The following is a 24,643-nucleotide window of genomic DNA, read 5'->3' on the forward strand; positions in this document are numbered from 1 at the left end:
AGTCGTCGAGGTCGTCATAGATCGGGTTGTACTGCGACGGGAGACCGTAGCCCTGCCGGGCGAGGCGCGTGCGTTCTGCGCGTTGGCGGGCCTCTTCCTGGGCACGACGGGCGGCGAGCAGCTGTTCCTGGGCCGTGCGCTCCTGGGCGAGGGCGCGGAGGTAGTCGGCGTCGGCCGAGGAGTAGGAGGGACTTGCGCGTGCGTAGCTGTAGGGGCTGGAGTATGCGCCGTAGGGGTTGTAGCCGAACATGATTTCGTAGATGTGTGTCGTGCAAAGTCGTGAACGGGGTGTGCGAATGTGTGAGTATAGAGAGACGGGGATGGGGAGAGGATATTATACTGACCTCAGCGGCTAGGACGGCACTTCGGGGCGGTTCGAGAGTGGTGCGGTGTGGCGGGGGCGGCGAGAGTTCGAGAGCGTTCATCACTGTCGACGTCCGTCGGTGGAGACAAATCCGGCAGGCGGCCGAACGTTCTAGCACACTCCAGGCAGCCTCGTCGCTGACGTCTCCTGGGCACCTCCCAGACTACATAGCCTGTTTGGGCTGATCCATATATCCGTGCACATCATTCTGTGTCGATGTATAACGAGCAAGATGAGAATTATGAGCGGGTCGAATGCGTCCTGACTTGACTCGGACGACTCGGAGGAAGGGAGGTGTTTGGCCTTGTTAGGATCCAAAGCCGCCGCCTGCCATTTGTGGCAGTGACATCATGCCAAGAACCGTCGATCGGACGACAGACCGGCCCGGGATAGCCCGGGATGTCCTGTACGGTCACTCACTGACCCTGGCTTTGAACGAAAGACTCCCGACAACTTGAGCTCTGGACTACCACGCACACACCACGCACACATCTCCTACTAGTGAGTAGTGGTCAATCGACCCGGAGTGCTAACTGCCAGTAGTACACCATATTTTCTACTGCCCACCACAGCGCGTTCGAAAATTCCGAACGTCACGCACCCAGGACAAGTTCCTTCAGAACACCAAAGTTGGGCGTGCCCCAACCAGTAACAGGATCCCATCCTATCGTTGTCTAGTCACAATTTTATGAGTAAACCCTTCACTGACATCACAAAATAGTAAACCTCACGTTGAAGCCCTCTGTGCCACACCCCGGGTTGTTACCGACAGTGATATCGTTGAAACCCGTTGTCGTCTGTGCGTTGAGCGAATAAATCAATGGGTTGAGGAAGCCAAGTGGGGACTTCCCGCTGGCGATGCGCGCGTCATTGAGCAGGGACACGAATGCTGTGAACGTGGGCGAGGAGCACGAAGTCCCGTCGACGAGGCCAGTTTCCGCATCCCATACAATGGTGAAATTGACGCCCTCAGCAGAGACGTCGGGGTAGGCCTGTTTAGCCATCAGTGCAAATGTTCAGATGTTGTGGAGAGGACGACGCACTCGGCCAGACCTTCGGAGAGCGAGACATCAGTCTATGTGCGAGCTATCATCACCAGCACTACTCACGCGTTATACAGACCCGCATACGTCCCGGGAGCCAGCTCGCCGAGGTACTTCGTCACCGCAGTGTCCTGGTAGGATGGTCGAGCGAACTGAACAGGCGATTCAGCGCGCCCCGAAGATCAGTGGCAGCAAAGACCAACGCACATAGTTGCTAAATCCCCCACCAGAGAACCACGCCGCGATCTCCGGCACCTCCGAAGTCGCTCCCACAGCGGTGACGCTGACAAGCATCTGTTAGTACACACTGTGGTCAGCATAATAATCTTCTCACTATGGGCAACTAGCTGGGAATTCGGGTATGAACATCGTCACGTTGCGACCATCGTTGCTGTAGCACTCCTGGGTAGCCGGGTCCGGGTCACCGTCGCCGACACCCCCGTCTCCGGAGCTGAACATGATAGAGACCCCTCGGGCACCTAAGATGTCTTAGGTCAGCGATCGTGTCCACACGGAGGTCAACGTCGCATACACACCAAGCTGCGCGAACTCCGCGCAGACGCGTGTCGCATAGCTGTACGGAACTGCAAAACCCTATGAAGTACAGTCACACCATCACTGGAAAAGCATCGTACCGGTCTGCTCGTCGTCTCCGTAGCTGGTGGAGATCGACTGTGGCAGGTCCTCTGCAGAGAGCACGTATCCGAGCCACTGCAAACGCGTCAGGTCCCAAAGACTTTGCACGAGTACCTAGAACCAGCCACTCGCCTGCATGTATGGTTCATTTGTATCCGTAGGCTCGAGATCGTCCGGTATGAAAGGCGGGCTCCCACCAGTCGTGTAGAACGTTCCCGGCGTCGGGTACGTAAGGCTGAACGCATATTGTGTATCTGGGACCTTCCAGTTTAGTCGCAGATTTCAAAGCGTCAATACATTTCCTACCCAAGTTCGCTTCAATCCCAGCATCAGCTGGTGTCTGGTTATTAAGTCCACCTACGAACGCAGTGATGGCTCAGTTACAGCAAAAGATCGACCACGGACTGCTCTCACCATTGATATAGACCACCGAGAACGTGTTGTTAGCAGCATACGGCACCTCCTCTCCCAAAAACTGATAGTAATCCGCGTAGTTCGCGTACTGCTCTAGGTAGCCCGTCACAGCGATCTTGTTCTCCCCGGGCACCTGCGGCGTGTACCCCGTCGCGTTGTACAGCTCTAGCAAGCACTCCGGGGTGATGGTCCCGTTGCAACTTGCGGCGACTTGTCCCCCGGAAGCGCTGGGCACGGCGATCGTGGCGCCGTCTGACTGGGGGATAGCGGTGTTTGCGCGGAAGGAGCGGTAAGTGGTCCGCATCGGAGTGAAGCGGGAGAACATGGTGGTGGGCTGGACGACCTCGATGTGGTCATGCAGGTGCTCCGGAAGGCTGTACGACGTCGTGCGGACGAGCGAATCGCCGCTAGCGGCGTGCGTCCACACATGGTACGTCTAGGCGACATGTGAGCATTATCAGACATGCTTGAAGACGGAGCCATAGCTTACAGTGTCCAACATTATCTCCGCCAACGAGACAGGCACCCTGACGGTGACCCAGTCGCCAGCGGGCGACCGCGACAACGCATCACTCAAGAGACCGTGCGACGCAAGCCAATCCTCGACCAACTGCACACTCTCAGGATGAGGCGCAACGAGCGCTTCCACGTCCTCCTTCGACAAGTGCTCTCCGTACCTCTCACTCGACGGATCACTATATCACGCGATCAACATTCCGGTCAGCACCTTCGCTCGCGCATGCATGCCTAGCAGACACTCGAGACGCACCTCACAGCGTACAGGTGCTCCTCCAGCTCAGCGAACTTGGGCTGTGGCAGGCCGATGCGGAGCTCGATCGTGTGCGCGGGCGGCGCAGGGCGCAGGGCGTTCCAACCCCGGGGCGGGTGCACCGTCTCCTTCACCCTGTGCGTATATTCCGCAGGCGCCGCGGCAGCGAGCGCACCGAGTATGGCCCATAGCAAGGCGGACCGCAGCGACGGCATTTGCTAGTCGAAACCGGAGAGCCTGAGACGAGGATGAGCTATCGAGGTCAGAGGGCTCGTCCGCGGATGGACCATCGACTCCGTTATGTAGGGGGACACCCGTATGGTGTCATCCTACAGACGGACACGGTAGGGTATTCATAGCGCTATGACACCCGAATACGCATGGAATCTGCCAGGAACAGAGGGCGCGCATGACCTGCGGCGTAAGCGGAGGGACCAATTGTCTATCTTTAATCAAGGGACATGTTGTGAGACGCACTGACTGAGGGATCGCCGGGATCGTTGCCTGCGGATGACACAGGTCAGCGTTCGTGAGAATGGACAGTGCGCTGCTCACCTCGGATGCGGTATCATTACCTCCAAGTGCTTTGTACCCTACAAGGGAATACCAGCCCCGCCGAGAGACTGATGCAGGAAGATACTGAACGTCTATCGGAAGCAGCTCAGTAACAATAGAGTATAGCAATTGCCCTAGCAACGTCTGCAGCATTCATGAACTTCTAACGCTCTCGACTGAGAAGAGAGCAAGGAACAATTACTTATGTCACGTAAGGTACATCACGAGATGCCACTGGCCGCAAATCAAGATAGCGAGCGAATGCAGCCTGAGCGCGGAAAAGTGCCGGCTAAGAAAAAAGTTGAATATTCGCGACCAAGCAGGAGTGGAGGTTGAACATAACAGATAGTAATCCTCACTGTCGCCGACTTCTCCTGAAACAAGCCCTCGTATCGCACTACATTTCCCGCTCAGTTTTCCAGATTCGAATGCGACGAGATACGATTTATAAAGTCATAGGCAACGATTCCTGTCCATCTACCCATCGCCGTCAGTCGACCACCCAAGTCGGGACACAGACAAAATCACTCACGTACTCCCAACGTACTCCTTCAAGTCGCACTACCAGTAACGAACCTTGAACGAACCCATCGCACAGTGACAGAACGCAGGCGCCCCACCGGGCTGACCTGTTCCCACGCAGAGTGAACTTCACCAGGTCCCCATGGAATAAGATCGCGCTCAACTCCCACATGAGTGGCATCCCGGAGAAGCAGCACTAGTAGCCTCCGGGATACATACCTTGGATACGACTTGTTGAGGGGAGGCAGTTGCACCGTAACCGTGTTTCGTACTAGCAATTCGGTGGACCGACCGTAGCTACACATGTATCAGGTCTGAGATCTGATGAGTTATCTGTCACAGCAAATAATGAATACGTTCATGCATCATGCACCCATGACAAGCTCCCTTCAGCACACCAAAGTTGGGCGTGCCAGACGACTGCTTGTGACCGACGGATTCCGATCCCGCATCGACCCGCGCTCCATACGGGCGGTGACGATGCATCGTTGCCGCCATAGGGACTCCTGGGGTTGCTGAAGGCTGAACAGGACACAAGTGTTAGACGGACACGTGTGTGTGCAAACTGGCTCACTCATGATGTCAATCATATTCAGCGCGCACCCAGGTGACGGTGACTACGCCACGGGCAGACCATGGCTGTAATATGCCACGGAAAATGCGTTTAAGCTTCTGACGGATGTCCACATTCACATCATGATGGACGTCTCGAAAGAATTCCACCTCGACATCCTTCAATGTGTCGAAGTATGGCCCACTCATGACCTCGTGCAGGTCCCGCAGATCGAGCTTCTCCAGGATGAGACTGGACTCCTTATGTGCGAGAAAGTTGTCATCGAAGAATAATCTAACACGGACCTTGATGTGCTCGAGCTGATGGCTTCGGATAGTGGAAAAGATGCCGTGCAACTCGTCCGTTACTTCGGTCCACACCGTGCTCGGCCCGTGTCTTTGGCCATGTGCTCGATGGTTTGCAGTGTGAAGTCCCAGGATCGCAGGGTGTTGTTTTGCAACAGATTGCCGTGAACACCTACATTGTGCACGTGCATCACATCGGAAAATTTGGGTGCCGTTTCGTGAGCGGCCATAGGCGGTTATAAACGGCGCAACTGCGAAAATCTTGGCGGGGTAGTAAGAAGCGGTTATAAAAGCGGCACGGTTGCGATGAGCGATTACAATCACGCGCGGCGCGCGTCATAATCACCCGCGCAGCAGAAAACAATCACGATATAACCGCATACTTTCGCATCCAGCTGTACACAGTCGATTATGGTACAGTACCTCCTGCGTACTACAAAACGTTTCCCTCCCCCGCCTGTCCTCCCCCTCGCTCTTGCGTTATTTCACTACTGGTTACTCTGACTCTTGCCAGTCCCTACTCGACTGACTGAAACACTGAAAGGGCACTCGGACGCTTAGACTCAGGCCGGGATTCGAACGCGCGCGCACGAAGTATATTTGGAGCGCTAAAATACAAGTGCTACTGACATCTACACTAAAGAGTCTTCAAGAGGAGAGACATGTCACGCAATATATCATGTCAGTTTTGCTCACGCGTGCTCACCGCCTATCGCGCATACATCGACTCGCACTCGCGCTGAGCGCAACTCTGCGCGTACGTCGACTCCGACGGACTCGCAGCCTCTGATTCTGACACACTCTTGAGCCGTCTTGGGAGTCGGCAGCTTCCTGATCCAACCGGGACCTCTTGGGACTGAGACCTCTGTACTAGAATGACCAGCCGCACGCACAAGAAGCCGACCGAGGCGACGAAGCTACCCAAGGCAACAGCAGCGAAGACGAATGGCAAGGGGGGAAAAGAAACAAGATGCCGGCAAGTTTCAGCCCACTGGCAACTCACAAGAGCCTCGGGCTGCGCAAATGGCACCACTGCAAGCTCGTGCTTTTTCTCGCTGCGGCAACTCTTGTTCGTTCTCGCCTCGCAGGCCTGGTACTAGCTCTGGGCGACCGGTTCCGCGACGATCGCCGACGCTGCATTTCAATGATTCGCCTCCCAGGGCAGCGAGAGAGTGAAGCCCGAGGGCGGGCGGTGCAACGGCGGGAGAGTGAGGCTCGAGGGCGGGGTGCAACGACAGGACTCGGAGAGTGAAAACCAGTGACAAGCAGTAAGCCATAATATTATGATTGACCGATACTTACTCTCGTGGTAGGAACATCAGCAGCTCCGTGAGCTGCTGATGGCGCAGCAACAAGAGCTGCTCCGCGTCCGGCGCAAGAATGCCGAGTTTCAAGCACGGCTTGCAGCGCATCAAGCTCGGAAGCGTGTTCGAGAAGACTACGACGGCGCGAATGGTGATGATGAAGATGGTACCGTACAGGCAAAGGAGCTGAGACTCTCGCGCACGGAGCCCGACAACAACCGAGTCCCGTGTCCTGACCGCGCTGGTCCCAGGACCCAAGATGCGGAAAGCGATATGCGCAAGGAAGGTGGCCGCGCATATGAAGACCCGTGCAGGGGATGCTGAAGGTGCCCGGGACGAGGATGAGGACGAGGATGAGGATGAAGACGACGAAAGTAGCGAGGAGTGGTGTGGATGGAGAGGACGACATCGGAGACGAAGAGCGCGCACAACAGCAAGAAACACTTGGCGATCGAAAGGCCGACGCTCGCCAGATATGGCGCAACATCCCAGCAGAGCTACGCGCTCACATGCGCGAGCTGTAAACGTCAAACATTGGACACAATGCCGACGAGCAATCATGATGCTATGGTGTCTTCGAATGCGTGAACTGTAGGATGTGCTTAGATCTTCATCACGAATGTATTCCATGCACAAGTATGCTCGAGACACCCTCCCACACTGATACAGAAATCACAATGCTTGCTGGTATTGACAATCAGACCACGGCGAAAATATCATCGCAAGGCTGTCGTCTACAACGACGATAGCAAGGAGCATCGCCGCTACTAAACTAGGTCGAGGTGATTATGAGCGCTTGTAGCCCGTTCGCCGATGATTATCGACGATTGTGGCTCAAACATAACGGTACCACATTGATTAAACCGCGTAAGTACTACTCATAACCTCTGCCCTCTGTAGTTATAATCCGCGCAACTGCGGCGAACGATTATGATGTTCAACCAAATTTCCCGATGCAGGGGCGACTCGAGTCTCCAAGCAAGATGAAGGACTCTTACGGTTATAATTGTCAAGGTGTGTCTGCGGTAACGAGTCAACGATGCCCCTGCCGCTTCGAGGAGTTTGTTAAGGGGTATCACTGTCATGGAGGGATGGGAAGTGTGAAATTTCAGGCCCGCAAGTGACTTGCAGAGGCCTGAGCGCGCCATCCAGTTGAGGAAAATCACCATGACTTCTTCGTGGTGCAAGAGGTCTCCGATGTTAAGGTATCGAAGACGAATGTGAGATGGCGACTGGAATAGTGAGGCTCCCGCGTAACTGGCAGCATCTTGCGGAGATCGGATCTCAACATCTATAATCGTGAGGTCTGTAAGCTCGGGGAAGGCAGACACAATCCGCCGCAGCTGCGAGATGTTGTTCAGTTCGCAGAATCGAAGCGTCAACGATTTGACAGACTTGAAATCCGACAAGGCGAAGAAAAAACCCGTGTGGATGAAAGAAAGCCTTCCGAACCGGATGTCAAGGAGGCGTACGCGAGGCATCAGGCCAGCGAGCGCAGACGGTAGTGCTTGAAGGAAGCCCATGTAGCGAGTACTTCCGTAAGCCCGTAGCTGGCATGTGTTCGCGAGCCACTGCTTGACGCGTGGTGACGCGTAGCACTGCTTGTACAGCCTGTTGAAGCTGGTGCGGCTGCGAATCTCAACGGCGTAGTAGAGGTTGTGCATCGCACGCGGATACCACATTGCGCAGACCAGCGCCACAACGGGCAGTGTGGACTGATCCTCGATCGCGTCAATGACGAACTCGAAGATCTCGAGCGGGATGCGAGCGGAGAGGGCTAGGGGCAGGGTGCCCTCAAAACGGGCGTCCCGCCACTGCCACCAGAGTATGAATCTCTGTTTTCCGACGCCGAAGTCCTCGTCGCCCCATTCCTTGGGGCTGGATTCCTCATCGCTCTGTTCATCGGCACTCCATTGCGTGGTTTGTGCGTGTGAGACGTCAGGAGAAGGGGGAAAACGCTAAGTGAACGCATCAGTCGGGATCATGGACAGAATCAAGATGACCGACGCTAGGCTGGAGATCGGACATCTGGGCACTCGCACCCTATGAGTATGGCGACGTGAATATGAGGAGCCGTAAGTGTGAAGGTATTTTGAGTTGTTGATTACGGCTGTTGTACAAACGGTGGACCGCTCGCGCGCGGGGGTGTATGGAACGTTCAAGTTTGAGTCAAGCAGCGTATCAGGCCAGGATCTCAGCCACCCTATACTAGGCGGCCCGGCACCGGTCCGTGTGGTCGGTCTGTTTACATCCCGTCCAGCCACGACATAATTATTAGGGTCGAGCTGTCCATCAGTTCAATGTATGTACACTACCTGAAGCCAATACTGCGAATTCATGAGAACGGACAATGTGCTGCTCACATTGGATCTAGTGTCACCAAGCCTGAACGCGAATCCCATAAAGCAGGATTGGAGAGTCTCGCCGAGCGAGACGACGAGTGGGTATGGAGATCCAACTCCGAGTCAGTAACACGCGAAGTACGGTGCAGCAGCAGCGCTTGAAATGTAGCAACGACTCCAGCATCCCACTGTTCATAGTATGTAGAACATCTTCTGACGCTCTCAGCCGCCGAAGAAGCAACAAGTGACGATCATGTCGAGTAAGTAAGGCCACACGTTATGAGGTTAGTACAACACGGCCGCAGGGCACGACAGAGAGCAGATGCAGAATGTACGCAAAGCACGCTGGGTATCAGTGGCAACAGTCAAGTGACCGAGAACGACAACGTGCAAGCAGGAAGGAGTGGAGATCATTCATAGTAGATAGCGGTCCTCACCGTCGTCGACTCATCATGAAGCAGCCTTCATACCCCAGCACCTCCGCCGGGCTCAGGGTATCGCGCCATCGCCCGCTCAAGTTTCCGTGTTCGTTCCCGACAAGGTACGATCTGTAAAGCCATCGTCCACGATCCCCATCCACCTGAATCCCTGTTAGACCATCACCAACTCAACAGCGATAGTCCACTCACATAGTTCTTCGACAGACACAAAAACCCGTCGCACGGCCGCACGCGCCCCAGCAGACTGAACTGGCCCCACGCAGAGTGCCCTTCGCCGGTGATGATGACGTCGCATAGCCTCCGCTCGCCGCGCTGCTTTTCCGGGATCCGCGACCACGTCTCGTACACTACCGGTGCCCGTCCAGGCGTCCGCACCTCCAGCCCATTCGGGCCCTCGTGCACCTCCGCGCCTACCGGCAGATACGCAAGCAGCGGACTGCCCGGGACAAGCGGATCGCTTCCTCGCGTCCCCGCCGGACCGTCCTCGTCCTCGTAGTACAGATGGTGCTCGCGGAGCTTCCACAGCTGCGGGTGCTGCGCGACGAGGCTGCGCTCCAGCACAGCGGGGGACGCGCCCGAGAGCAGGGCCGCGTACGCGGTGAACTCCGTGTACGTGAACAGCCCCTCCCAGAACCCGTCCAAGCTGCCCGGCACGAACACGCACTCCTGCGAGCCCGGCGCGGCGACACCCGCCAGCGCACGCGACCACTCCGCTTCCCACTCCGTGCTGGTCGCGCCCAGGACCGCTGGGAGCGTCGGGTCAGGCGGCTTCATGTAGCTGATGGTGTCCCATGCGACGCTGAGCTGGTTGACGAGGGTGAGGTAGGCGAGGATGGCGGGAGATGCGGGCGCGGGCGGGGCTAGGCGTAAGGGCATGCCGTAGTGCGTCAGTACAGAGCCGTCCTTCGGGTTGAGGCTCGGGTGGAAATTGACCCAGGATGGTGTGCAGAGGCTGTAGTGATGTGCACCGAGCGCGATGAGCTTCAAGACGCTATTTGCGCTGTGGAAGGCTGCTTCGTCCATCATGTACTCCTCTGCGTGACAATGCGTAAGACGTCTGATACTCGTTGCAACAGGGTAGCGGACGCACCGGGCCTGAGGAGCATCCAGAACAACCACAAGGCCAACGATATTCGCTCATCGTTCCCCACTGGCCATTCGTCGCGTTTGACGGTAGACCGCACGAGCGACGCGCCATTCTCGCCGAGCAGGTACGTCCGCAGCCAGCCGTCCATCCGGGCGTATTCTCTGAGCTGGCGCTCGTTCCTTCCGTCATTCTCGAGCATCATGAGGTAGGCCGTCCATAGCAGTTCACTAAGCTGCCTCGAGTGCCCCGAGCTAAGCTCCCAGATCGGAGCCAATGTATCTGTCTTAGCCCGTAATCGGCGCAGGACCATACATCGCTTCTTGAGTTCTTGTGCGATCGCAAGCGGGGTGGTGCGCTCGGGACCGTACCGACGCACTGCTGCGGCTAGGTCGAACTTGTACGAGAAAATGCGTGCCCAGATGTGGGGATTTCTGTCGAGAGCGAGGGCGGCATAGATGCGGCGATTCGTGGAGAGAAGAGGAACGAGCGCGGAGGGCGGACCGAGGAAGTTGACGGTGGCGGTGTAATACGCGATATGCTCGAGGACTTCCTGCGGGATGCTGTCCAGACTATGGATGGTGGTCATCGTCGACGGCGGCGTGCAGAGGGGGTGAGAAGGTGCAGACGAGGGGGAGGACATGGCGAACGCGTGCGACTATATAGCTCGATTGGTCAGTGCGTTTTCCGGGACGCAAGTGCCCCCGGAGTCCCCGAGCCTCCGGACGATCGGACCCCGCGTCACGATCTCTCTATCGCCGTTTGCACATATTCGTTGTGAAGCCCGTCGCACGACGGCCGTCGAGGGAGTCACCGTGAAAATAGACACAGATCTACTCACTGGAATACTTACCCATTCAGTAGGTGGGCTTCGTACCCACTCAAATCTCGCACTTCACTTCGCGGGACCGGGGCAAGTGATCGAAATCGCCCAGATCTCGATCATTGACATATCCCGGGCAAGCGTTTGTTCTCAGCCACTTCTCTTCCCAATCTCGTTGACTACAAACCACTTACCAGCGCTGCAACACGCGATGCGAAAGAACAGGCCGCCCAGTGACCGCTCTTGTATGGCATGAACCACAATCCTCCCTGGCAAGACCGACAGACGGTCTCACGTCGAGCCCAATCAGGTGAGCCAAGGGAGTTGAAGCTGTCGTATAGACGCAGCCGTGGATTTACGCGGGTTCCATAACCATGATTCAAATTCTGCTTTATCAAGCCGCAGCTGGGAGGTGTCTTTTATCGGCCACTGGCCCCAACCTGTCCCAACCGGTCTTAGTCAACCAAAGGTGCTTACTATGTAGTGCATAGCAAAGCTCACGTCGGACGCATGTGATATCTGGCCCTTTGTCATACAGGTCGCGCTACTTCTGGCAGTGGATAGCCTGAGTATGTGCTTGCTCAATTGATGAAGCATACCGACTGAAGACACACTTTCCGGCGGTGAGCTACACGATTCAGGTATACTGCACTACCTCGCATTCGTTGTGTATCGCTCTGCCGAGCTATACACATACATCACCTTGGCACTCCGAGTCCATGGCGGATCCCTCATCTACTGTTCCATTCGATTACATGCACTATCCCGGCAACGTTGCCTTTGACTCTCCAATAACTCATTCCCTCCGGAGAACAAGGACTCAGTGGGACTATCAACCGAGTATGAGCTCCATGTCCGAGGACCTTTGGCCTGCAACCTAGCGCGTAACGACGCCCAGCCCTCTCAGTAGCTCGTACGAAGGGTCTCCGCTCTGACCTAGCTCACTCCGGAACCATCCCACAGGCTTCGTGACACTCCGTAGAAGACCGGGCACCTATGCTACCCTTCTAACCGCCCGAACCAGAGGCTCGGTAGCCCTGACTTCGCCCTGACAGCGCGGTTCGCTCACACAGCGAGCACGGCTATGATCTTCCGAACCACAAAGTCCACACGATCTCGCAACGACGTAGCTCGCAAGGAATCATCACGCCTGCACTAGCTGACAGGCCGAGTCTGGCCTCGTCGTCTCGACTCCCAGCATACCCGCGCACACCCGGAGGACAGCCCGCTACTGTACGCCGGAGCAGACGAAAATAGCTATGACGATTGGGGAAGAATGCTCGTGAGACGGGGCGCAACCTGTCTTACAATTGACGACGAAAGCAGATGGGCCTCGACGTTGGGTCTCTAGGTTGAGTGGAGTCCGGTCATTGGTCCGGTGAGCAGCCACTGGTTCTTTGGTGATAATCAATACTACTACAGGGAGGATGACTGTCACTGGACGGCAATGTGACTCGTGAGTGGAGTCTCAGATCTCAGTCCTCGCATGTGCTAGCAATGACGATCTCAGCCGTTGGGGTTGCAACATTCAATGTAGACTTGTGGTAAGTACCAGAACGGACCGAACGACTCTAGTTCCCTGATCTGGACACACTCCACGACATAGCGTACTGAATGCCCTATACGAACCTGCTCTAGAACGCAAATGGCCTGTCGCTGAGTTCGCCTCCGAAGCTCCGAAGTGCATTCCAATGAGGTCCCACCAATACCGTCAACGCCTGCGGGCGTACTTCCTGCATCCGAGACTCCCGCAGCCTGTATCGCCCAAAGGACGGGTCCGTCAAAGGCACGGCCTGCGTTTTCTTGCACGACGGGTCGCGGATATTCACGGTGAACGCCAGCTTCTCGTTGTCCTGCGCCAGCTTGGCCATCGTGATGTCGAGTTGCACCCACGGGAACGGGAAGGATAAAGCCGGTGGCTCTACGTCGCGGTCCCTCCGCACGAACGGTCCAACACTAGTTCCCGGCATGGGCAGACTGAGCACGATCTCGCGGAGGTTGGCGCGCATCTCCCACCGCGAGATGTGTGTCAAGGCTGTCAACATCCACGTAGGGTATTCGTACGCGACGAACTTGGCCTCGAGCCCCGCGTCCTTCAGGTGTAGACGCCGGAGCTGCAGGAACGGCACGGGTGACTGCAGGATGACGTACAGCGGCCCGTGGAACGTCAGGCGCAGAACCAGCTCCTCGAGCACGGGCGCAGCCACCCGGAGGATGTCCGAGTCGTTGTTGCTGCAGGAGGGTGCCACGTCGTTAACTATCGGCTGTAGTCTGCGCAAAGACATGTGCAATGGGAAGTGGTACAGCAGACAAGAGGTGACGCTGCCCGATGCTGAGGGGACGGTTAAGCCATGCAGAGTCGATTTCGTCGCGGGCGGTATACCCAGACGTTGCATCGCACCGTCATCGGGAGGTGGCGTGATCTGTATCTGGTCTGATAGGTGTAGCTCAGACAGCGACCGGCATGCTGCAAGGAGGCGTAGGAAGTCGTTACACTGGAAGTTGTGTGTGCCGAGGAGGCGTAGGATCCGGATCCGAGAGAAATACGTCCTCACACCCTTGTTGATGTCGAAGAAACCTCTCGTGAATAGGTCCACCGAACCGATGTTGAGCTCCTCCACACGGTCCATCATCAGGAGCAGGTCCGGCCACGCGCCGTCGAGCGACGCGGGGTCCGGTTTCGGCTTACTGAATGTGAGCACCCGTACGAGCTGTCCGAGTCTGGGATGTTCCTCGAGCATGTCCAGGACGCGACCATGCTCCACGTGGGTGAGGATGGTGATCGTCCGGAACAGGTTGCTCTGTGCACGTCTGGCCCACTGGTGACACGTCAACGCACAAGCCTTGAGCGCACCCGTCTCTCCAGAGAGCTGATCTACGATCTCGTCGTGGATTTCTGCGGGAAGCACCATGGTTCGAGACTCGAGTCGGTAGTGCGCCACTGCCTCTTCTAGGAGAGAGGGTAGCCCAGTTAGCGTGGAAGATGATGGCGTTTGGAAAGTGAGTGTCTTACAGTTTTGACTAGCCCGGGGACACGATATGACCGCGAGCTCGAATCGAAGGATGGTGGCCCAATGGTAGCCCAAATGAAAGCGGTGTTCGGACTGACGCTAGGATCTGACTGCGTCATTACTAAATGCAACAGCTGCATCAGCGGACCATCACTGGCGTGTAGCAACGCCGCCTTTACAGACAAGACCTAGCTAAGACAATACGGCCCAAGCGTAGTCAAGTGCTGGTTGTCATAGAGTATCCGAGTGTCGATAGTGCTGGAGGTCCGAGCTGGAGTTCGGCGCTTCAAGCTTCAAGCTTCAGCGCTTGTGCTTGAAAACGGCGGCGGGCCGGCGGCCCAGCCTGCGGTCAATATCAATCCTTGCTGCTTCTCCTCTTGTCCTCCTCCTTCAGCTTCAGCTTCAGCCTTATCGATTTATCAGCTGCTCCGAGTACTGTGTCCCCGGCAGATCTTGTGGTGCTCTCATTGTACATCGTCGCAGAGTTCGGTGACCTACTACAAGCCGTTCATGGTACTACAGCTGTCTGGCAGTTGATCACAGCGAGCCTCATGATCAGTCTAGGCGCACGAACTCTGTACTGACATCCAGCAGTCCAGCACAAATCTGGCTACGCAAGGACCTGAACTGTACTGATTTTGATCGCCACCCACGATTCATAACGCCAACGTGTAACGCCTCGCGCGCGCAAGTTTCCTTTGTTGGAGACGGTAACCTTCTCCAGCTCCTCCCTGTGGCACGGTACCATCCCTCATCAACAATCGACAAAAATTGCTGGTCTAGCTCGCATCTACCCAAAGAGACACCTATGGAAGTTGCTCTAGCCCATGTCGAGTACAACCACGACATTAGAGTGCAATTTCACATCGACAACCTCGAGGAATTCTTTGCTCAGAGAGGATACCCAGTAGCGCAGCCCTACGTCACAGCTACGTTTGGACCGGGCTGGCGTATCGAGTGCTGGCCTTCACAAAGCGATGGCCAGGACTGTACCATTTCTTGTCGCCTCGACGTAGGACCACGCGGATATCCGCGGCCCATTTCATGCTCCTTCATTGGCGAGTCAATGCCAGGTGGCCACCGATACTTTGAACATACCGCGACGTATATGTTCCACCCGCCGGATAAGTACTCTAGTAGGGTGTCTGGTGGTCGGCCTAATCCCTCTTGAAGACGCAGCACTGGAACTACCGTTTCCGTCATCTGCGACAGGAGAACGGGCTCGTCATCACAGCCACTATCCGCGCGCGAGCCGGTCATGCCTTCTCCGATGGCTGCGAAGGCTTTGGGGTGTTGCACGACCTGATAACTGGAGGTCAGCCGGATAAAATCAAGTTCATTGTCTTTGCGGGCCGGAATGCCACTGGAGTCGGACGACTTGTGAGACCACGTACACTGTTATTCGACAAACACGCCTTACAGGTGAAGTGTCTCGCCTTGAACAATGTAGGCCATTCATATTGTCGCTGTCGCATGATATATCGAATCTCACCCGTTACCTCTATAATTAGGGTTGGATGATGCCTCTGATGCCCCGGCGCTCTGTCAGTGGGAGGTGTTCAGTGGACACAAGGGCGTTCCCAGTGCATTTGTTAGCGGGGCATCGAGCTATCAACCTGCGGCTCATCCCGACCTCGATGGTGACAGTGACTTCGAAGATGTAGGCGAAGAAGGCGTGGCAGGTATCATTCCCGGACAACTGCAGACGCGACCTACCGCCATTATCAGCGATGTCGCCGCCTCTACGTAAGCATCAAAACTTGACATCGACCGCACTCTGATTTCATTATAGATGGGAAGCGTTTCTGTTTTATCTATACACTGGCGTCGTGGTCTTCGCGCCTTTGGCAAGCAACGGTGAAGATGCACGAAAGCACTTCATAGCGAATTACCAGGTCGGCAACCCGCAACGCCCCGCACCATGCTCTTGCAGGTCGATGTACCGCCTTGCACACAGGGTATGTTCGGTGTGGTTGCCAAAATTCGGCTCATTGACCCAATCCTCATCACTAGCTTGACATGGCGGATCTCAAGAATATGGCGTTCGAGGAACTGAAGTCCCAGCTATCGAAAGACAATGTTATCAAAGAGATCTTTTCCCAATTCACTTCGCAGTAAGTTCATCAAGCACTCACACCCGTTACAGTGCGCTCAACATTGCTGTTGTGGCCAATGCAGGCATGAGCAAGTGAAAGACATGGAATTGCAGTTGCTGAAACGATACTGGGACGAACTCAAGGGGTCAGATCAAGTGTCAGAGATGATGATGAAGGTCGTCAGTGGTAAACATCCTCATGCTGCGTCTATTATGATGGAGATCTGGCAGAGTGTCACTGTGATACCCACATGAGATGGGCGAATTGGGTCAATCTAGGAACGATTTGTTCTCTCGTGATCAAGTTATTGATACCTACCTTTCAGAGTTTCATGTTTGAAGGTCGTTTGTCTGTTCAAATCATAGATCATTATGTATTTTGTTAGCCATTGCAACCATGGTAGTCCCGTCCGGCGTCCTCGAACGATGTTGGTAGTGACGTGACTAGCACGTGCATTCAGAACACTCAATGTATTCTTTCAAATTCCTGCTCAATACTCGTACACACTGCTTTGTTCTGCGAGAGGATCATGGTGACAGTTTACACCTTGCCGTCTTTCTCGCGAACGATGTCCTCGACAGTCTTCCACTTCCAGATGCTTTCGCCAGGGTTAACCAGCTCGTCGTCATTCTGCGAGAAGTCCATCTTCCCCTCACCGATGAGGATCCTAGAGCAAGTCAGCAATCCGAAATCCCGTCACAGGGATGCTACCACTCACTTGATATGGTCGATAGGCCCGCTCTTCGGCTTCTCGAGCTGCTCCTTCCGCAGCTTCTCCCTGAACGCAGCCAAATCCGTGCCCTGGACCTTGATCTCCCCCTTCGGCTCCACGCCAAGCTCGTCGCGGATCTTCTGCACGACGTCGCGGACCTGCCGGTAGCTCACGTTGCTGCCCGCGATGTGCACGTCGTCCGGGACGCTCGCGGCCGTCTCGGGGTTCAGCGAGAGGAGCGTGAGCTCCGCAAGAGCGCGCCCGATGTCCGCCTTCGCGGTGGTGGCGGTCTTCGCGTCGGGCGAGCCGACAGAGGTGTAGGTCAGGTTGGCAGTGTCGAAGCCGACTATATTGTGATACACGGTGAGCCAGTCAAATAGCTGGGAAGGCAAGGGGATAGGACGTACGCCACGGTCCGATGAGGATCTCCAGGAATAGCCCGTTGTACAGCGAAACAACTTTGTCTTGCGGCTCCGAGCTGGCGGTACTTGCGAGCGTGCTGTCCTTTGAACAACCAGTCAGGGTCATCCCATCCGGGGAAGTCGTTGATACGGTGGTCACTGGATGTGTACAGGATACTCAATACCGCGCTCGTCACAACGAGAGTAAGACAACTTACGAGCCATATTCCGTAGGGAAGTACACCTTCGCACCACTCTTGATTGCGGCTCTCCGACAGCATCCCTGAACTCATTCGGCGCCTTGCCAACAAGACTTACAACGGCGTCGACGCCTCGAACGCTCTGCCCAAAGACGCGACGGGGTCAACGGGGTTGATCTGGACGAGCTCAGCCCCTTCTCGGCCAGAGCTTTGGCGTCCGCGGTAGTAGTGTCCCGCGCTGTGACGACGACGCGCGAGAGAAGGGCTTGTAGGGGTGAGGAAGACGTTGGCGACCTCCTTGCCTAGAGGAACGATATATCATTAGTTCGGCATGGCTCTGGCATGGATGAACTCTTTAGCAGACCCACCAAGGCCGCCGGTCGCGCCGACGAGGGCGACGGTGTATGAAGCGCGGCTTAGCTTGGTAGACATGGTATAGGACATACACAGGCTGGGGAGCGGCTGGTAGACGTAGGTGAGGTTGTACTGGAGTACTTGGATGAAGTCATGGCGTTATATACGTCCCGTCTTGCGACTGTGGTCTGGGTGTGAGTAGAAGCTTACCAAGCATTGGCACTGGATTGCGTGAGCCACATCATGTTATCCCATACTTAAAGCGTGCAGGGTCAGGTCTCCTTCGTGGCCGACGCGAAGGCGTAATGTCACATAGCTTCACTTCCACATGCACAGCGCTCGGAATAGCCTGCCAAATCTAAAACCTGAATGTGCGGGCTGTGGCCTCTACGACTGGGTCGCAAACCATCACACGAACAAAACACACCATGCTGTGGGGAAAGGCCGCCTGAAGGAAACACATAGCCGTGAGCCACGCGGTCTCGACCGAGTCGAAGGTGGGTAGCACCGTGCATGAACATCTCCACTGCGGTGGGCCGGCGGATCATAGATTTGGGAACGACGTTACGCACGATCACGATCAAGCCTCGATCAACATCTGTAATCTGCACTGCAGCAGCGACGCGAAGCCTAGCTTGGTCAGCAGCTGGCAGAGCAATGAGGGAGCGACACAAATGGCCGCTGACGCACAAGCTGCACAGGTCCCGTACCGTGGCGAGGAAGACGGCGCGGCCTGGCGCTCATGTTGATGTCTCGAAGAGCTTGTCCCTCCTTTCTCAGTGCCGTCAAATTACCAAAGCGACCCTGGCGTTACATTACCGTACAACAAACACTTCGCACTGCTTCCGCTGGCACACAGTCCACACCACTAGCCTCCCCAACCGTTCATGCGAGCGGCTTCGTCTTGTACAGCAGCACGTACGCCGACGAGTCTTCGCCTCCGCCGCCGAGTGTCGAGCTTCTCCTTCGGGAAGATCGACACCTTGTCGTCGTCGAACTTGTACCAGTCTTCGTCCTCCTGCGCCGGCACGCCCACTACCGCATTGGACGTAGAGCCGGACGCGTCGCTCGAGAAATCTGGTTCTGGACGGCGCTCTTCTTGACGAAGCCCATGTAGTGCCCGGAGTCGGCCGCAGCGCCTTTGTGGGTCACAATCGCTACGATACGGACGCGTTACGATGAGGAGCAAGGCAGAGGAGATATAACCGACGTACCGACGAGCTCGTACTGGCCGGTCAAGCTGCAGCCGACATCTGCTTGGAGGTCTGGATTTACCAGCGCCTCAAGCTGCGTCTTCTCCCGCTCCCGGTACACTGACTCGTCTTCCAGGTCGATCTCCATCGCGGCGGGCTCACTCTCCGTGGGCTCGGAAGAAGAGGAAGCTACATGATTTGCGTTAGTCAATGCGGCAGGGTCGAAGCCATGTATTTACCTTCTGCGGGAGCGCTGCCTGACGCGAGTGCCTTCTGCTCCCTCGCCACACGGAGGGCGGTCTTCTTGCGGATGTTGCGCCGCTCAGAGCGCTCGCCCTCGATCTCACGGAACCTGGTCACGAGCGGCAGCATCTTCGCCTTCAGCTCGTCCGTGACCAGGTCGAGCACGTCAAAGTCCGTTGGGAACTTCACCCTACGCTGTCAAGGGGGATCAGGGGACCGTCAGTTGGGACGTCAGCGAGCGGCGTGGTGGCGCTCACCATGATCTTCGTCTTCTTCCCGATATCTGTCCGCCACGCGAAGCGCACCATATGGACAGTGAGATAGGACGGTAGGCGAGAGAGACGGGAGGTGGCGGTGTATTGGGCATCCCGTCCTAATGTTGGCGAGTTCTTCTCGATCTTCTGGTTTAGAGACTGCGGGTCCAGTATAAGCTAGCGATATGCAAATCGTTGCAAAATCACGTACGTCCTTGACACCCTGGAGCATGTAGTTCGTCGTGATTGAAATGTTGCACTCGATCTTGAGAGCTTTCTCGAACGAGACGGATGGCGGCTCGTCCGGTGCCTCGTCGCATTTCAGTCTGCGTCGCACTTGTCAGAGGCAGGTACATGGTCCGAAACAGCAGAACTCACTCTCGGCGCACTTCACCGGTCATGTACTGGTCAACGAACTTACGAGGGAGCGAAGACCCGTCTGACGACGGTCCGGGGACAGGCACGTCCCTCAGAGAGTTCGTTAACTGCACCCAGCACTCCTCGGCATCTGTCAAACGCAGCGCTCAGCTTCGAATGCTCGTTGCGGGACCGATACTGCGGACCTACCCTGTTGTGCGTACATCGCGAATCCGCCAGTTCCCTTGCCGCTCCGACTTTGTTCGGCGAATTGCGGGAACGCCTGTCGCAGCGCGGTCAGGAAGGTACTCGGGACAACACTGTCCGTGGTACGCGACATTTGTTGGTACAGGCCGCTCAGGGCAGAAGGGAGACCGGGTGGCGGAGCGCTCTGTAATGCCGTCTGTAGTTCGGGGATGGCACGGAGTGCCTGAAGAGTCGAGTTCATGTAACATGTGTTCCCGAGATTCTTGAGACCGACGGGTAGTGCGAGCTAAGGTAGGAGGGCGGGTCATTCATGATGTTGATCATGCCGAATGAAGTGCGGCTTACAGCTTCTGCGAGAGCCGAGTCGTCCATGTCTAAGGCAAGATGATCTCGTCAGCATTTTCGATTGCAGAGGGGGAGGTTGGAGAGGGGTGATGGCATCTCCGAGCGCGTCGGCCTTGCGAAATGTAAATTGTAACACACCTTCCAGAAATACGATCGGCTTTTCTGGAGGCTTTGGTAGCTCCCCTGCTGCACCAATGACCATGAATGTCTGGCCCTACATGAAACGAATGCTAAGTTCAATATGACGAAGTCGACTAGCAATGCTCCATGAAAGGACCACTACTCACCTCTTTCGGACCGACTTTCCTCCAGTCTGTGTCATCCTACCACCAATTAAGCATCAGCTGAAGCATAGTCCAAAATCAAAGGCACACGAACCTTGAGCACGCCTCCCTTGATCATAACCTTCATACGGTCTGGCGGAACGCCGGTCACTTGGTAAACTGCGTCCTTGAATATGGCTGGAGACTGGTCGGGATCGAGCTGCATATCGTGCACCTTCCCGGCATGCTTGATCTTTACGGCGAGCGGAGCCATAGCTGCAACGTCGAATACGTAGTGGATGGAAAGGAGGAGGACGCGTACGCTCACCTTTTGTCTTGCGAGGTTTCTGCTTTTGCCGCGCGTCCCATTACGCACACGCGTCGCGGCACGTGCTTCTACGGAGATCGGCCGGTCCGGAGACAAGAAAGGGAAGTGGCCGGCCGGCGGACCGGCGCGCGCCCAGGGCGGACTGGGCAGGATGACGTCGCACTGCGGCGGAGACGTGGCCTGAGCGGTGCGGCACAGCTGCAGTTGTTCGCTTTAAACCGCCACGACCTCTTCACGACCACCAGTCTCTCATCCACCCACAGTTACCACTCAAAATGACGATCTAGTATGTCCTGAACCACAATACTGACAGAGTGAATTATTCTAACAGGCAGCGTACAGCTATTCGCTCACGTTCATGCTCCTCGCGGCGGAGATGGTGACCTTCTGTGTTCTGGTCGCACCGCTGCCCTACGGCATCAGGAAACGTTTCTTCCGATTCCTCTCAGAAAGCCCAATCGTCGCGAAACTTGCATACGGAATCAAAATCTCATTCATGTACGTCCATTTTCGTTCGTCAGACGACCTGATTTGAAGACGAACGCGTACGCGGATCCAGATTCGTGGGTGTACTATTCCTGGACGCGTTCCAGCGCATGATCAGGGTATCCGCGGAGTCGGACATGGCGAAGACCAGCGGGTCGGGTGTGCAGGACGTTCGCTCGGAGACGAATTTCGCTGCGCGTAAATTCTAGTAAGTCTCGTCCCTCCAAACTGCCATGCTAGCAATGCTGAATTCAGTGCCGTGCCCAGCGCGCAGCGCAACACATACTTGACTGGCTTCACGCTCTTCCTTTCGCTCGTCCTCACTCGTACCTTCTACCTCCTCCTCGACCTCATCCACTCGCAAGAGGAGTACGCCAAGCTGAAGCAGGAGGTACGTCCCCTTGGATACTATGCTGCTGGCTCTATCATAATGACCGCGCCGCAGACTGCCAAGTCGTCCCGCGGCCAAATTGCCACACAGGACCAAGCAAAGCAAGTCGAGGAGCTCAAGAAGAAGCTTGCCGCGAGTGAGGAGAAGGTCAAGGACTACAGTGAGTCCATCCAACTTACCGCCCAAAAATTATGTATTGACCAGCAATGCAGACATTGTAAAGAAGCAGGCCGAGCAGAACGCGCGGGAGTACGACAGACTCGCGACCGAGTTCAACAAGGCCAACGGGAACGTGTCGAGCAAGAAGGCTGACTGAGCCTGGGCATGTGTAGCATTAGCATGTAGTGGGACCCTGAGGCTGTGGCCATTGACTAGGGTGTAATGCTGATGAATGTTGCTTGGTGGTTGCTGTTCGTTTCTTGTTTTCGCTGTCATGCTGGTATCAGGCTGAAATGTTTCCTAAGTTGTGTCTGTCCACTAGAGTGGGCTGCGAAGTTGCTCATATTGTATATCGCGTCCTTATATTGATTCAATTCTCAACGGTCATAATGCAAGCACCGTACTTGCAGTGCAGTGTGGTATGTAAGATTCTCTCAAATGTCATGATACATAACAAGCAAAGAGAGCTACTGTACACGTCTATCCCAATAAGCAAGCAATAAGGTACCTGATAATGCAGTGTCCGAGCCGTCCAGACATTAGTATCACAGTACAAAACCACAGTGACCATCGACCCAAAGTACGCTGTCAGCGAGACTCACGCCTCGACTTCAGACCACTCCGAGCTGTTGTCCACCTCAGGCTCGGCCTCAGCGAGTGTCACGATCTGCGGCTCCTCGCGGTCTAGGGACTCGAACGGCGATCTGCGGGGAGGGTCTTGGAGCGGGTGCGACGACAGGAGGTAAGCGCCGCTCTCGGAAGAAGCGGAGCCAGCGGCGGAGGACGTCTCGGCCTCGTCTTCCTCAGGTACGCTACCTGCATGTGTGGAGTCTAGTGCAGCAGGATGAGGAGCGGCTGAAGCCGCAATGGGTACCACGGATGTGTTAGAGTCCGAGGGCGTGTTGACGAGGGAGGAGTGCGCTTCGGTGCTGGCGGCGACATTCTCGGGCTGTGGCGAGGTCGGTTCAATGACAGGAGTTGCGTCTTGCTCTTGAGACGCCTCAGAGGCAGCTTCGGGCACAGGCCTCTCGACAGAGGAAGCCGCGGGCGAGGACAGAACAGACGCGACCGGGAGATCTAGAGTGGACGCAGCATACGAGAGGTTGGCGACGGTACGAGGGGATGGATGGGATGCCGGAGCTTGAGAGAACGAAGACGGGTTGCTGAGGGTCTCAGGAGCAGCAAGGTTCTCAGGCACGTCGTCGGATGTGTGGGTCGTGTCATTGGCGGACTCCTGAGCATCGTTATGGGTGACAGGCGTGGGGTCGACAGCAGGTGATGGCACGTCCTCCGTTTGAGTGCTCGCCACAGCGACTGGCGCGGCCGCGGGGACATTGTGTCCGGCGGCAAGAACAGCGTCGGCTTGCGAGGACGGGTCGACAGCGGGCACAGGCTCCGGCTCCTGAGCCGCAGGAGCCTCCGCCAAGGGGGTCCGCGCGCCCTCCCTCTCGCGACTCCGCTCCCTGCTCTCCTCCACCCTCCGCTCGACTTCCTTCAACGCGTTCTCCACCTCCCTCACGACGTCCTTCCTCCTTCCGCGCACCTCCAGGTCGCCTCGACTGTCCACCGCATCGAGGCGCTCGAGCAGCGCGTTCAGCGCGTGCTCGTACGAGTGCACCGCGCGGTTGTTCGACGTATACATCAGCCCGTTCTGCGCGCCGAGCTGCTTCTGGTTCTCAGAGTCAGCGGAGGGAGAGAAGTCGAGCTGTGTGGGGAAGGCGAAAGATGCCTGGAGCGTGTGCAGCGCGTCCTCGATCTCCTGGATGGCGCCGAGCGAGGTGCGCCGTGCTCGACGCGAGCGGTGAAGCGCGAGGATCTTGGCGGCGGCAGAGGGTGGGAGCGCCGAGTTGCGGTGGAGGTCGGCGCCGTCGTGGCTCGGTACTCCGGTAGCAGATGCCTGTGGCTACGTCAGTATCATGGTATGAACGAATGTATAGCGGGGTTCCTACCTCCGAAAAATTGGATTGTGTCCTTTCGTTGATTGCGCGATCCTCGAACTTCGCGCTGGTGGTCGCGCTAGGTGTGGCAGACTCAGTGGAAGGCTGAGGCGCCGCCTTGGGGGTTCCGTAGAGCTTCGTGAAGAGGCTGTTCAGCGACTCCTTGATCTCTAGGTCTTCCTCGTTCTGCACGCGCTGCTGGAGAGCCTCCTTCAGGGATCGGCCGGAAGTGGGCCGCGATGATGTCACAGCTGGAGCAGGGCTTGCGGAAGTAGACGAAGGGGACCCCGTGTCGTGGAGACGAGGCGACGGGAGCTGGTAGGGACTTCTTCACGGCCTTGCCTGCCCTTACGATCCACGGTGGGCTCTGGCTCTTCGCAAGGAACACGGACAGGAGAGCTTCGACGGCACCGCGAACATCGGATCGGACTCACGCTCGAGGCGCTGCTGGAGACGCTCACGAGCGGACGAGACTGGCGAGGGTACGCGACTAGGTTGAGAGATCGATGGCTGCGGGGATGCGCGAGGTACCTGTGATTCAAGGCGGTCAGG

The 24,643-nt window shown here is 56.5% G+C and overlaps 11 protein-coding genes across 11 annotated transcripts; 2 read left to right on the plus strand and 9 right to left on the minus strand.

Annotated features, from left to right (window-relative positions):
• Positions 1-957: 957 nt before the first annotated feature.
• On the minus strand, positions 958-3,441 carry B0H18DRAFT_1189821 (tripeptidyl peptidase A; the record flags this gene model as incomplete). The annotated part of the gene is made up of 13 exons (XM_048036035.1): positions 958-1,038; positions 1,096-1,356; positions 1,461-1,465; positions 1,487-1,559; positions 1,615-1,690; positions 1,742-1,886; positions 1,944-1,991; positions 2,043-2,118; positions 2,176-2,297; positions 2,350-2,400; positions 2,458-2,893; positions 2,948-3,152; positions 3,227-3,441. 13 exons carry the CDS (start codon positions 3,439-3,441, stop codon positions 958-960), a joined length of 1,794 nt encoding a protein of 597 aa, XP_047890678.1.
• A 527-nt stretch (positions 3,442-3,968) lies between these two features.
• B0H18DRAFT_1106054 (uncharacterized protein) lies at positions 3,969-5,352 on the minus strand (the record flags this gene model as incomplete). The annotated part of the gene is made up of 6 exons (XM_048032672.1): positions 3,969-4,258; positions 4,314-4,461; positions 4,523-4,574; positions 4,702-4,825; positions 4,907-5,183; positions 5,237-5,352. 6 exons carry the CDS (start codon positions 5,350-5,352, stop codon positions 4,235-4,237), a joined length of 741 nt encoding a protein of 246 aa, XP_047890679.1. The 3' UTR covers positions 3,969-4,234.
• A 556-nt stretch (positions 5,353-5,908) lies between these two features.
• Positions 5,909-7,150, minus strand: B0H18DRAFT_1022268 (uncharacterized protein). Its single transcript, XM_048029578.1, has 2 exons — positions 6,475-7,150; positions 5,909-6,429 (listed from the first exon to the last, which is right to left on the minus strand). The coding sequence occupies exons 1-2, from the start codon at positions 7,093-7,095 to the stop codon at positions 6,145-6,147; spliced, it is 906 nt and encodes a 301-aa protein (XP_047890680.1). The 5' UTR covers positions 7,096-7,150; the 3' UTR covers positions 5,909-6,144.
• A 522-nt stretch (positions 7,151-7,672) lies between these two features.
• B0H18DRAFT_571754 (uncharacterized protein) lies at positions 7,673-8,632 on the minus strand. The gene is made up of 3 exons (XM_048038640.1): positions 8,473-8,632; positions 7,861-8,423; positions 7,673-7,808 (listed from the first exon to the last, which is right to left on the minus strand). Exons 1-3 carry the CDS (start codon positions 8,491-8,493, stop codon positions 7,757-7,759), a joined length of 636 nt encoding a protein of 211 aa, XP_047890681.1. The 5' UTR covers positions 8,494-8,632; the 3' UTR covers positions 7,673-7,756.
• A 608-nt stretch (positions 8,633-9,240) lies between these two features.
• Positions 9,241-10,920, minus strand: B0H18DRAFT_880385 (uncharacterized protein; the record flags this gene model as incomplete). The annotated part of the gene is made up of 3 exons (XM_048040763.1): positions 9,241-9,387; positions 9,437-10,281; positions 10,338-10,920. 3 exons carry the CDS (start codon positions 10,918-10,920, stop codon positions 9,241-9,243), a joined length of 1,575 nt encoding a protein of 524 aa, XP_047890682.1.
• Positions 10,921-12,662: 1,742 nt separating this feature from the next.
• B0H18DRAFT_1022273 (uncharacterized protein) lies at positions 12,663-14,436 on the minus strand. Its single transcript, XM_048029579.1, has 3 exons — positions 14,349-14,436; positions 14,168-14,286; positions 12,663-14,104 (listed from the first exon to the last, which is right to left on the minus strand). The coding sequence occupies exon 3, from the start codon at positions 14,064-14,066 to the stop codon at positions 12,789-12,791; it is 1,278 nt and encodes a 425-aa protein (XP_047890683.1). The 5' UTR covers positions 14,067-14,104; positions 14,168-14,286; positions 14,349-14,436; the 3' UTR covers positions 12,663-12,788.
• Positions 14,437-14,536: 100 nt separating this feature from the next.
• Positions 14,537-16,726, plus strand: B0H18DRAFT_1022275 (uncharacterized protein). Its single transcript, XM_048029580.1, has 6 exons — positions 14,537-15,306; positions 15,339-15,627; positions 15,677-15,911; positions 15,958-16,123; positions 16,179-16,279; positions 16,344-16,726. The coding sequence occupies exons 1-6, from the start codon at positions 14,974-14,976 to the stop codon at positions 16,513-16,515; spliced, it is 1,296 nt and encodes a 431-aa protein (XP_047890684.1). The 5' UTR covers positions 14,537-14,973; the 3' UTR covers positions 16,516-16,726.
• B0H18DRAFT_1022280 (uncharacterized protein) lies at positions 16,727-18,142 on the minus strand. The gene is made up of 7 exons (XM_048029581.1): positions 17,943-18,142; positions 17,664-17,706; positions 17,593-17,643; positions 17,422-17,533; positions 17,381-17,399; positions 16,980-17,319; positions 16,727-16,928 (listed from the first exon to the last, which is right to left on the minus strand). The coding sequence occupies exons 1-7, from the start codon at positions 18,016-18,018 to the stop codon at positions 16,802-16,804; spliced, it is 768 nt and encodes a 255-aa protein (XP_047890685.1). The 5' UTR covers positions 18,019-18,142; the 3' UTR covers positions 16,727-16,801.
• Positions 18,143-18,796: 654 nt separating this feature from the next.
• On the minus strand, positions 18,797-21,064 carry B0H18DRAFT_1106059 (cysteine proteinase; the record flags this gene model as incomplete). The annotated part of the gene is made up of 12 exons (XM_048032673.1): positions 18,797-18,963; positions 18,990-19,085; positions 19,143-19,310; positions 19,361-19,559; positions 19,622-19,777; positions 19,830-19,944; positions 19,997-20,126; positions 20,186-20,468; positions 20,528-20,556; positions 20,666-20,741; positions 20,815-20,850; positions 20,906-21,064. 12 exons carry the CDS (start codon positions 21,062-21,064, stop codon positions 18,797-18,799), a joined length of 1,614 nt encoding a protein of 537 aa, XP_047890686.1.
• A 329-nt stretch (positions 21,065-21,393) lies between these two features.
• B0H18DRAFT_1121574 (B-cell receptor-associated protein 31-like-domain-containing protein) lies at positions 21,394-22,311 on the plus strand (the record flags this gene model as incomplete). Its single annotated transcript, XM_048034351.1, has 6 exons — positions 21,394-21,404; positions 21,461-21,616; positions 21,678-21,812; positions 21,872-21,995; positions 22,050-22,155; positions 22,208-22,311. The coding sequence occupies 6 exons, from the start codon at positions 21,394-21,396 to the stop codon at positions 22,309-22,311; spliced, it is 636 nt and encodes a 211-aa protein (XP_047890687.1).
• Positions 22,312-22,551: 240 nt separating this feature from the next.
• B0H18DRAFT_571848 (uncharacterized protein) lies at positions 22,552-24,406 on the minus strand (the record flags this gene model as incomplete). The annotated part of the gene is made up of 2 exons (XM_048038641.1): positions 22,552-24,051; positions 24,104-24,406. Coding segments are annotated over 2 exons (1,602 nt in total), but the record flags the coding sequence as incomplete, so codon positions are not given.
• Between the last annotated feature and the right edge of the window lie 237 nt (positions 24,407-24,643).

Source organism: Fomitopsis serialis (genome assembly GCF_022376445.1).
Source record: "Fomitopsis serialis strain Sig1Antser10 chromosome Unknown B0H18scaffold_62, whole genome shotgun sequence".
Classification (NCBI taxonomy): Eukaryota; Fungi; Basidiomycota; class Agaricomycetes; order Polyporales; family Fomitopsidaceae; genus Fomitopsis; species Fomitopsis serialis.

Excerpts from the sequence above, each read along its gene's own strand:
- B0H18DRAFT_1022268 (XM_048029578.1), bottom strand. The coding sequence starts at position 7,095 with ATGGAATACATTCGTGATGAAGATCTAAGCACATCCTACAGTTCACGC. Across the intron at positions 6,430-6,474 it reads TCACGGAGCTGCTGATGTTC|TGCTTGTCACTGGTTTTCAC; the intron begins CTACCACGAGAG and ends ATTATGGCTTAC.
- B0H18DRAFT_571754 (XM_048038640.1), bottom strand. The coding sequence starts at position 8,493 with ATGTCCGATCTCCAGCCTAGC. Across the intron at positions 8,424-8,472 it reads TGTCCGATCTCCAGCCTAGC|CGTTTTCCCCCTTCTCCTGA; the intron begins GTCGGTCATCTT and ends GCGTTCACTTAG. Across the intron at positions 7,809-7,860 it reads TTCGCCTTGTCGGATTTCAA|CTGCGGCGGATTGTGTCTGC; the intron begins GTCTGTCAAATC and ends AACATCTCGCAG.
- B0H18DRAFT_1022273 (XM_048029579.1), bottom strand. The coding sequence starts at position 14,066 with ATGGTGCTTCCCGCAGAAATCCACGACGAGATCGTAGATCAGCTCTCT.
- B0H18DRAFT_1022275 (XM_048029580.1), top strand. The coding sequence starts at position 14,974 with ATGGAAGTTGCTCTAGCCCATGTCGAGTACAACCACGACATTAGAGTG. Across the intron at positions 15,307-15,338 it reads CGGATAAGTACTCTAGTAGG|ACGCAGCACTGGAACTACCG; the intron begins GTGTCTGGTGGT and ends TCCCTCTTGAAG. Across the intron at positions 15,628-15,676 it reads CAATGTAGGCCATTCATATT|GGTTGGATGATGCCTCTGAT; the intron begins GTCGCTGTCGCA and ends CTCTATAATTAG.
- B0H18DRAFT_1022280 (XM_048029581.1), bottom strand. The coding sequence starts at position 18,018 with ATGTCCTATACCATGTCTACCAAGCTAAGCCGCGCTTCATACACCGTC. Across the intron at positions 17,707-17,942 it reads CGGCGCGACCGGCGGCCTTG|GCGTCGACGCCGTTGTAAGT; the intron begins GTGGGTCTGCTA and ends AGAGCGTTCGAG. Across the intron at positions 16,929-16,979 it reads GGGCCTATCGACCATATCAA|GATCCTCATCGGTGAGGGGA; the intron begins GTGAGTGGTAGC and ends GACTTGCTCTAG.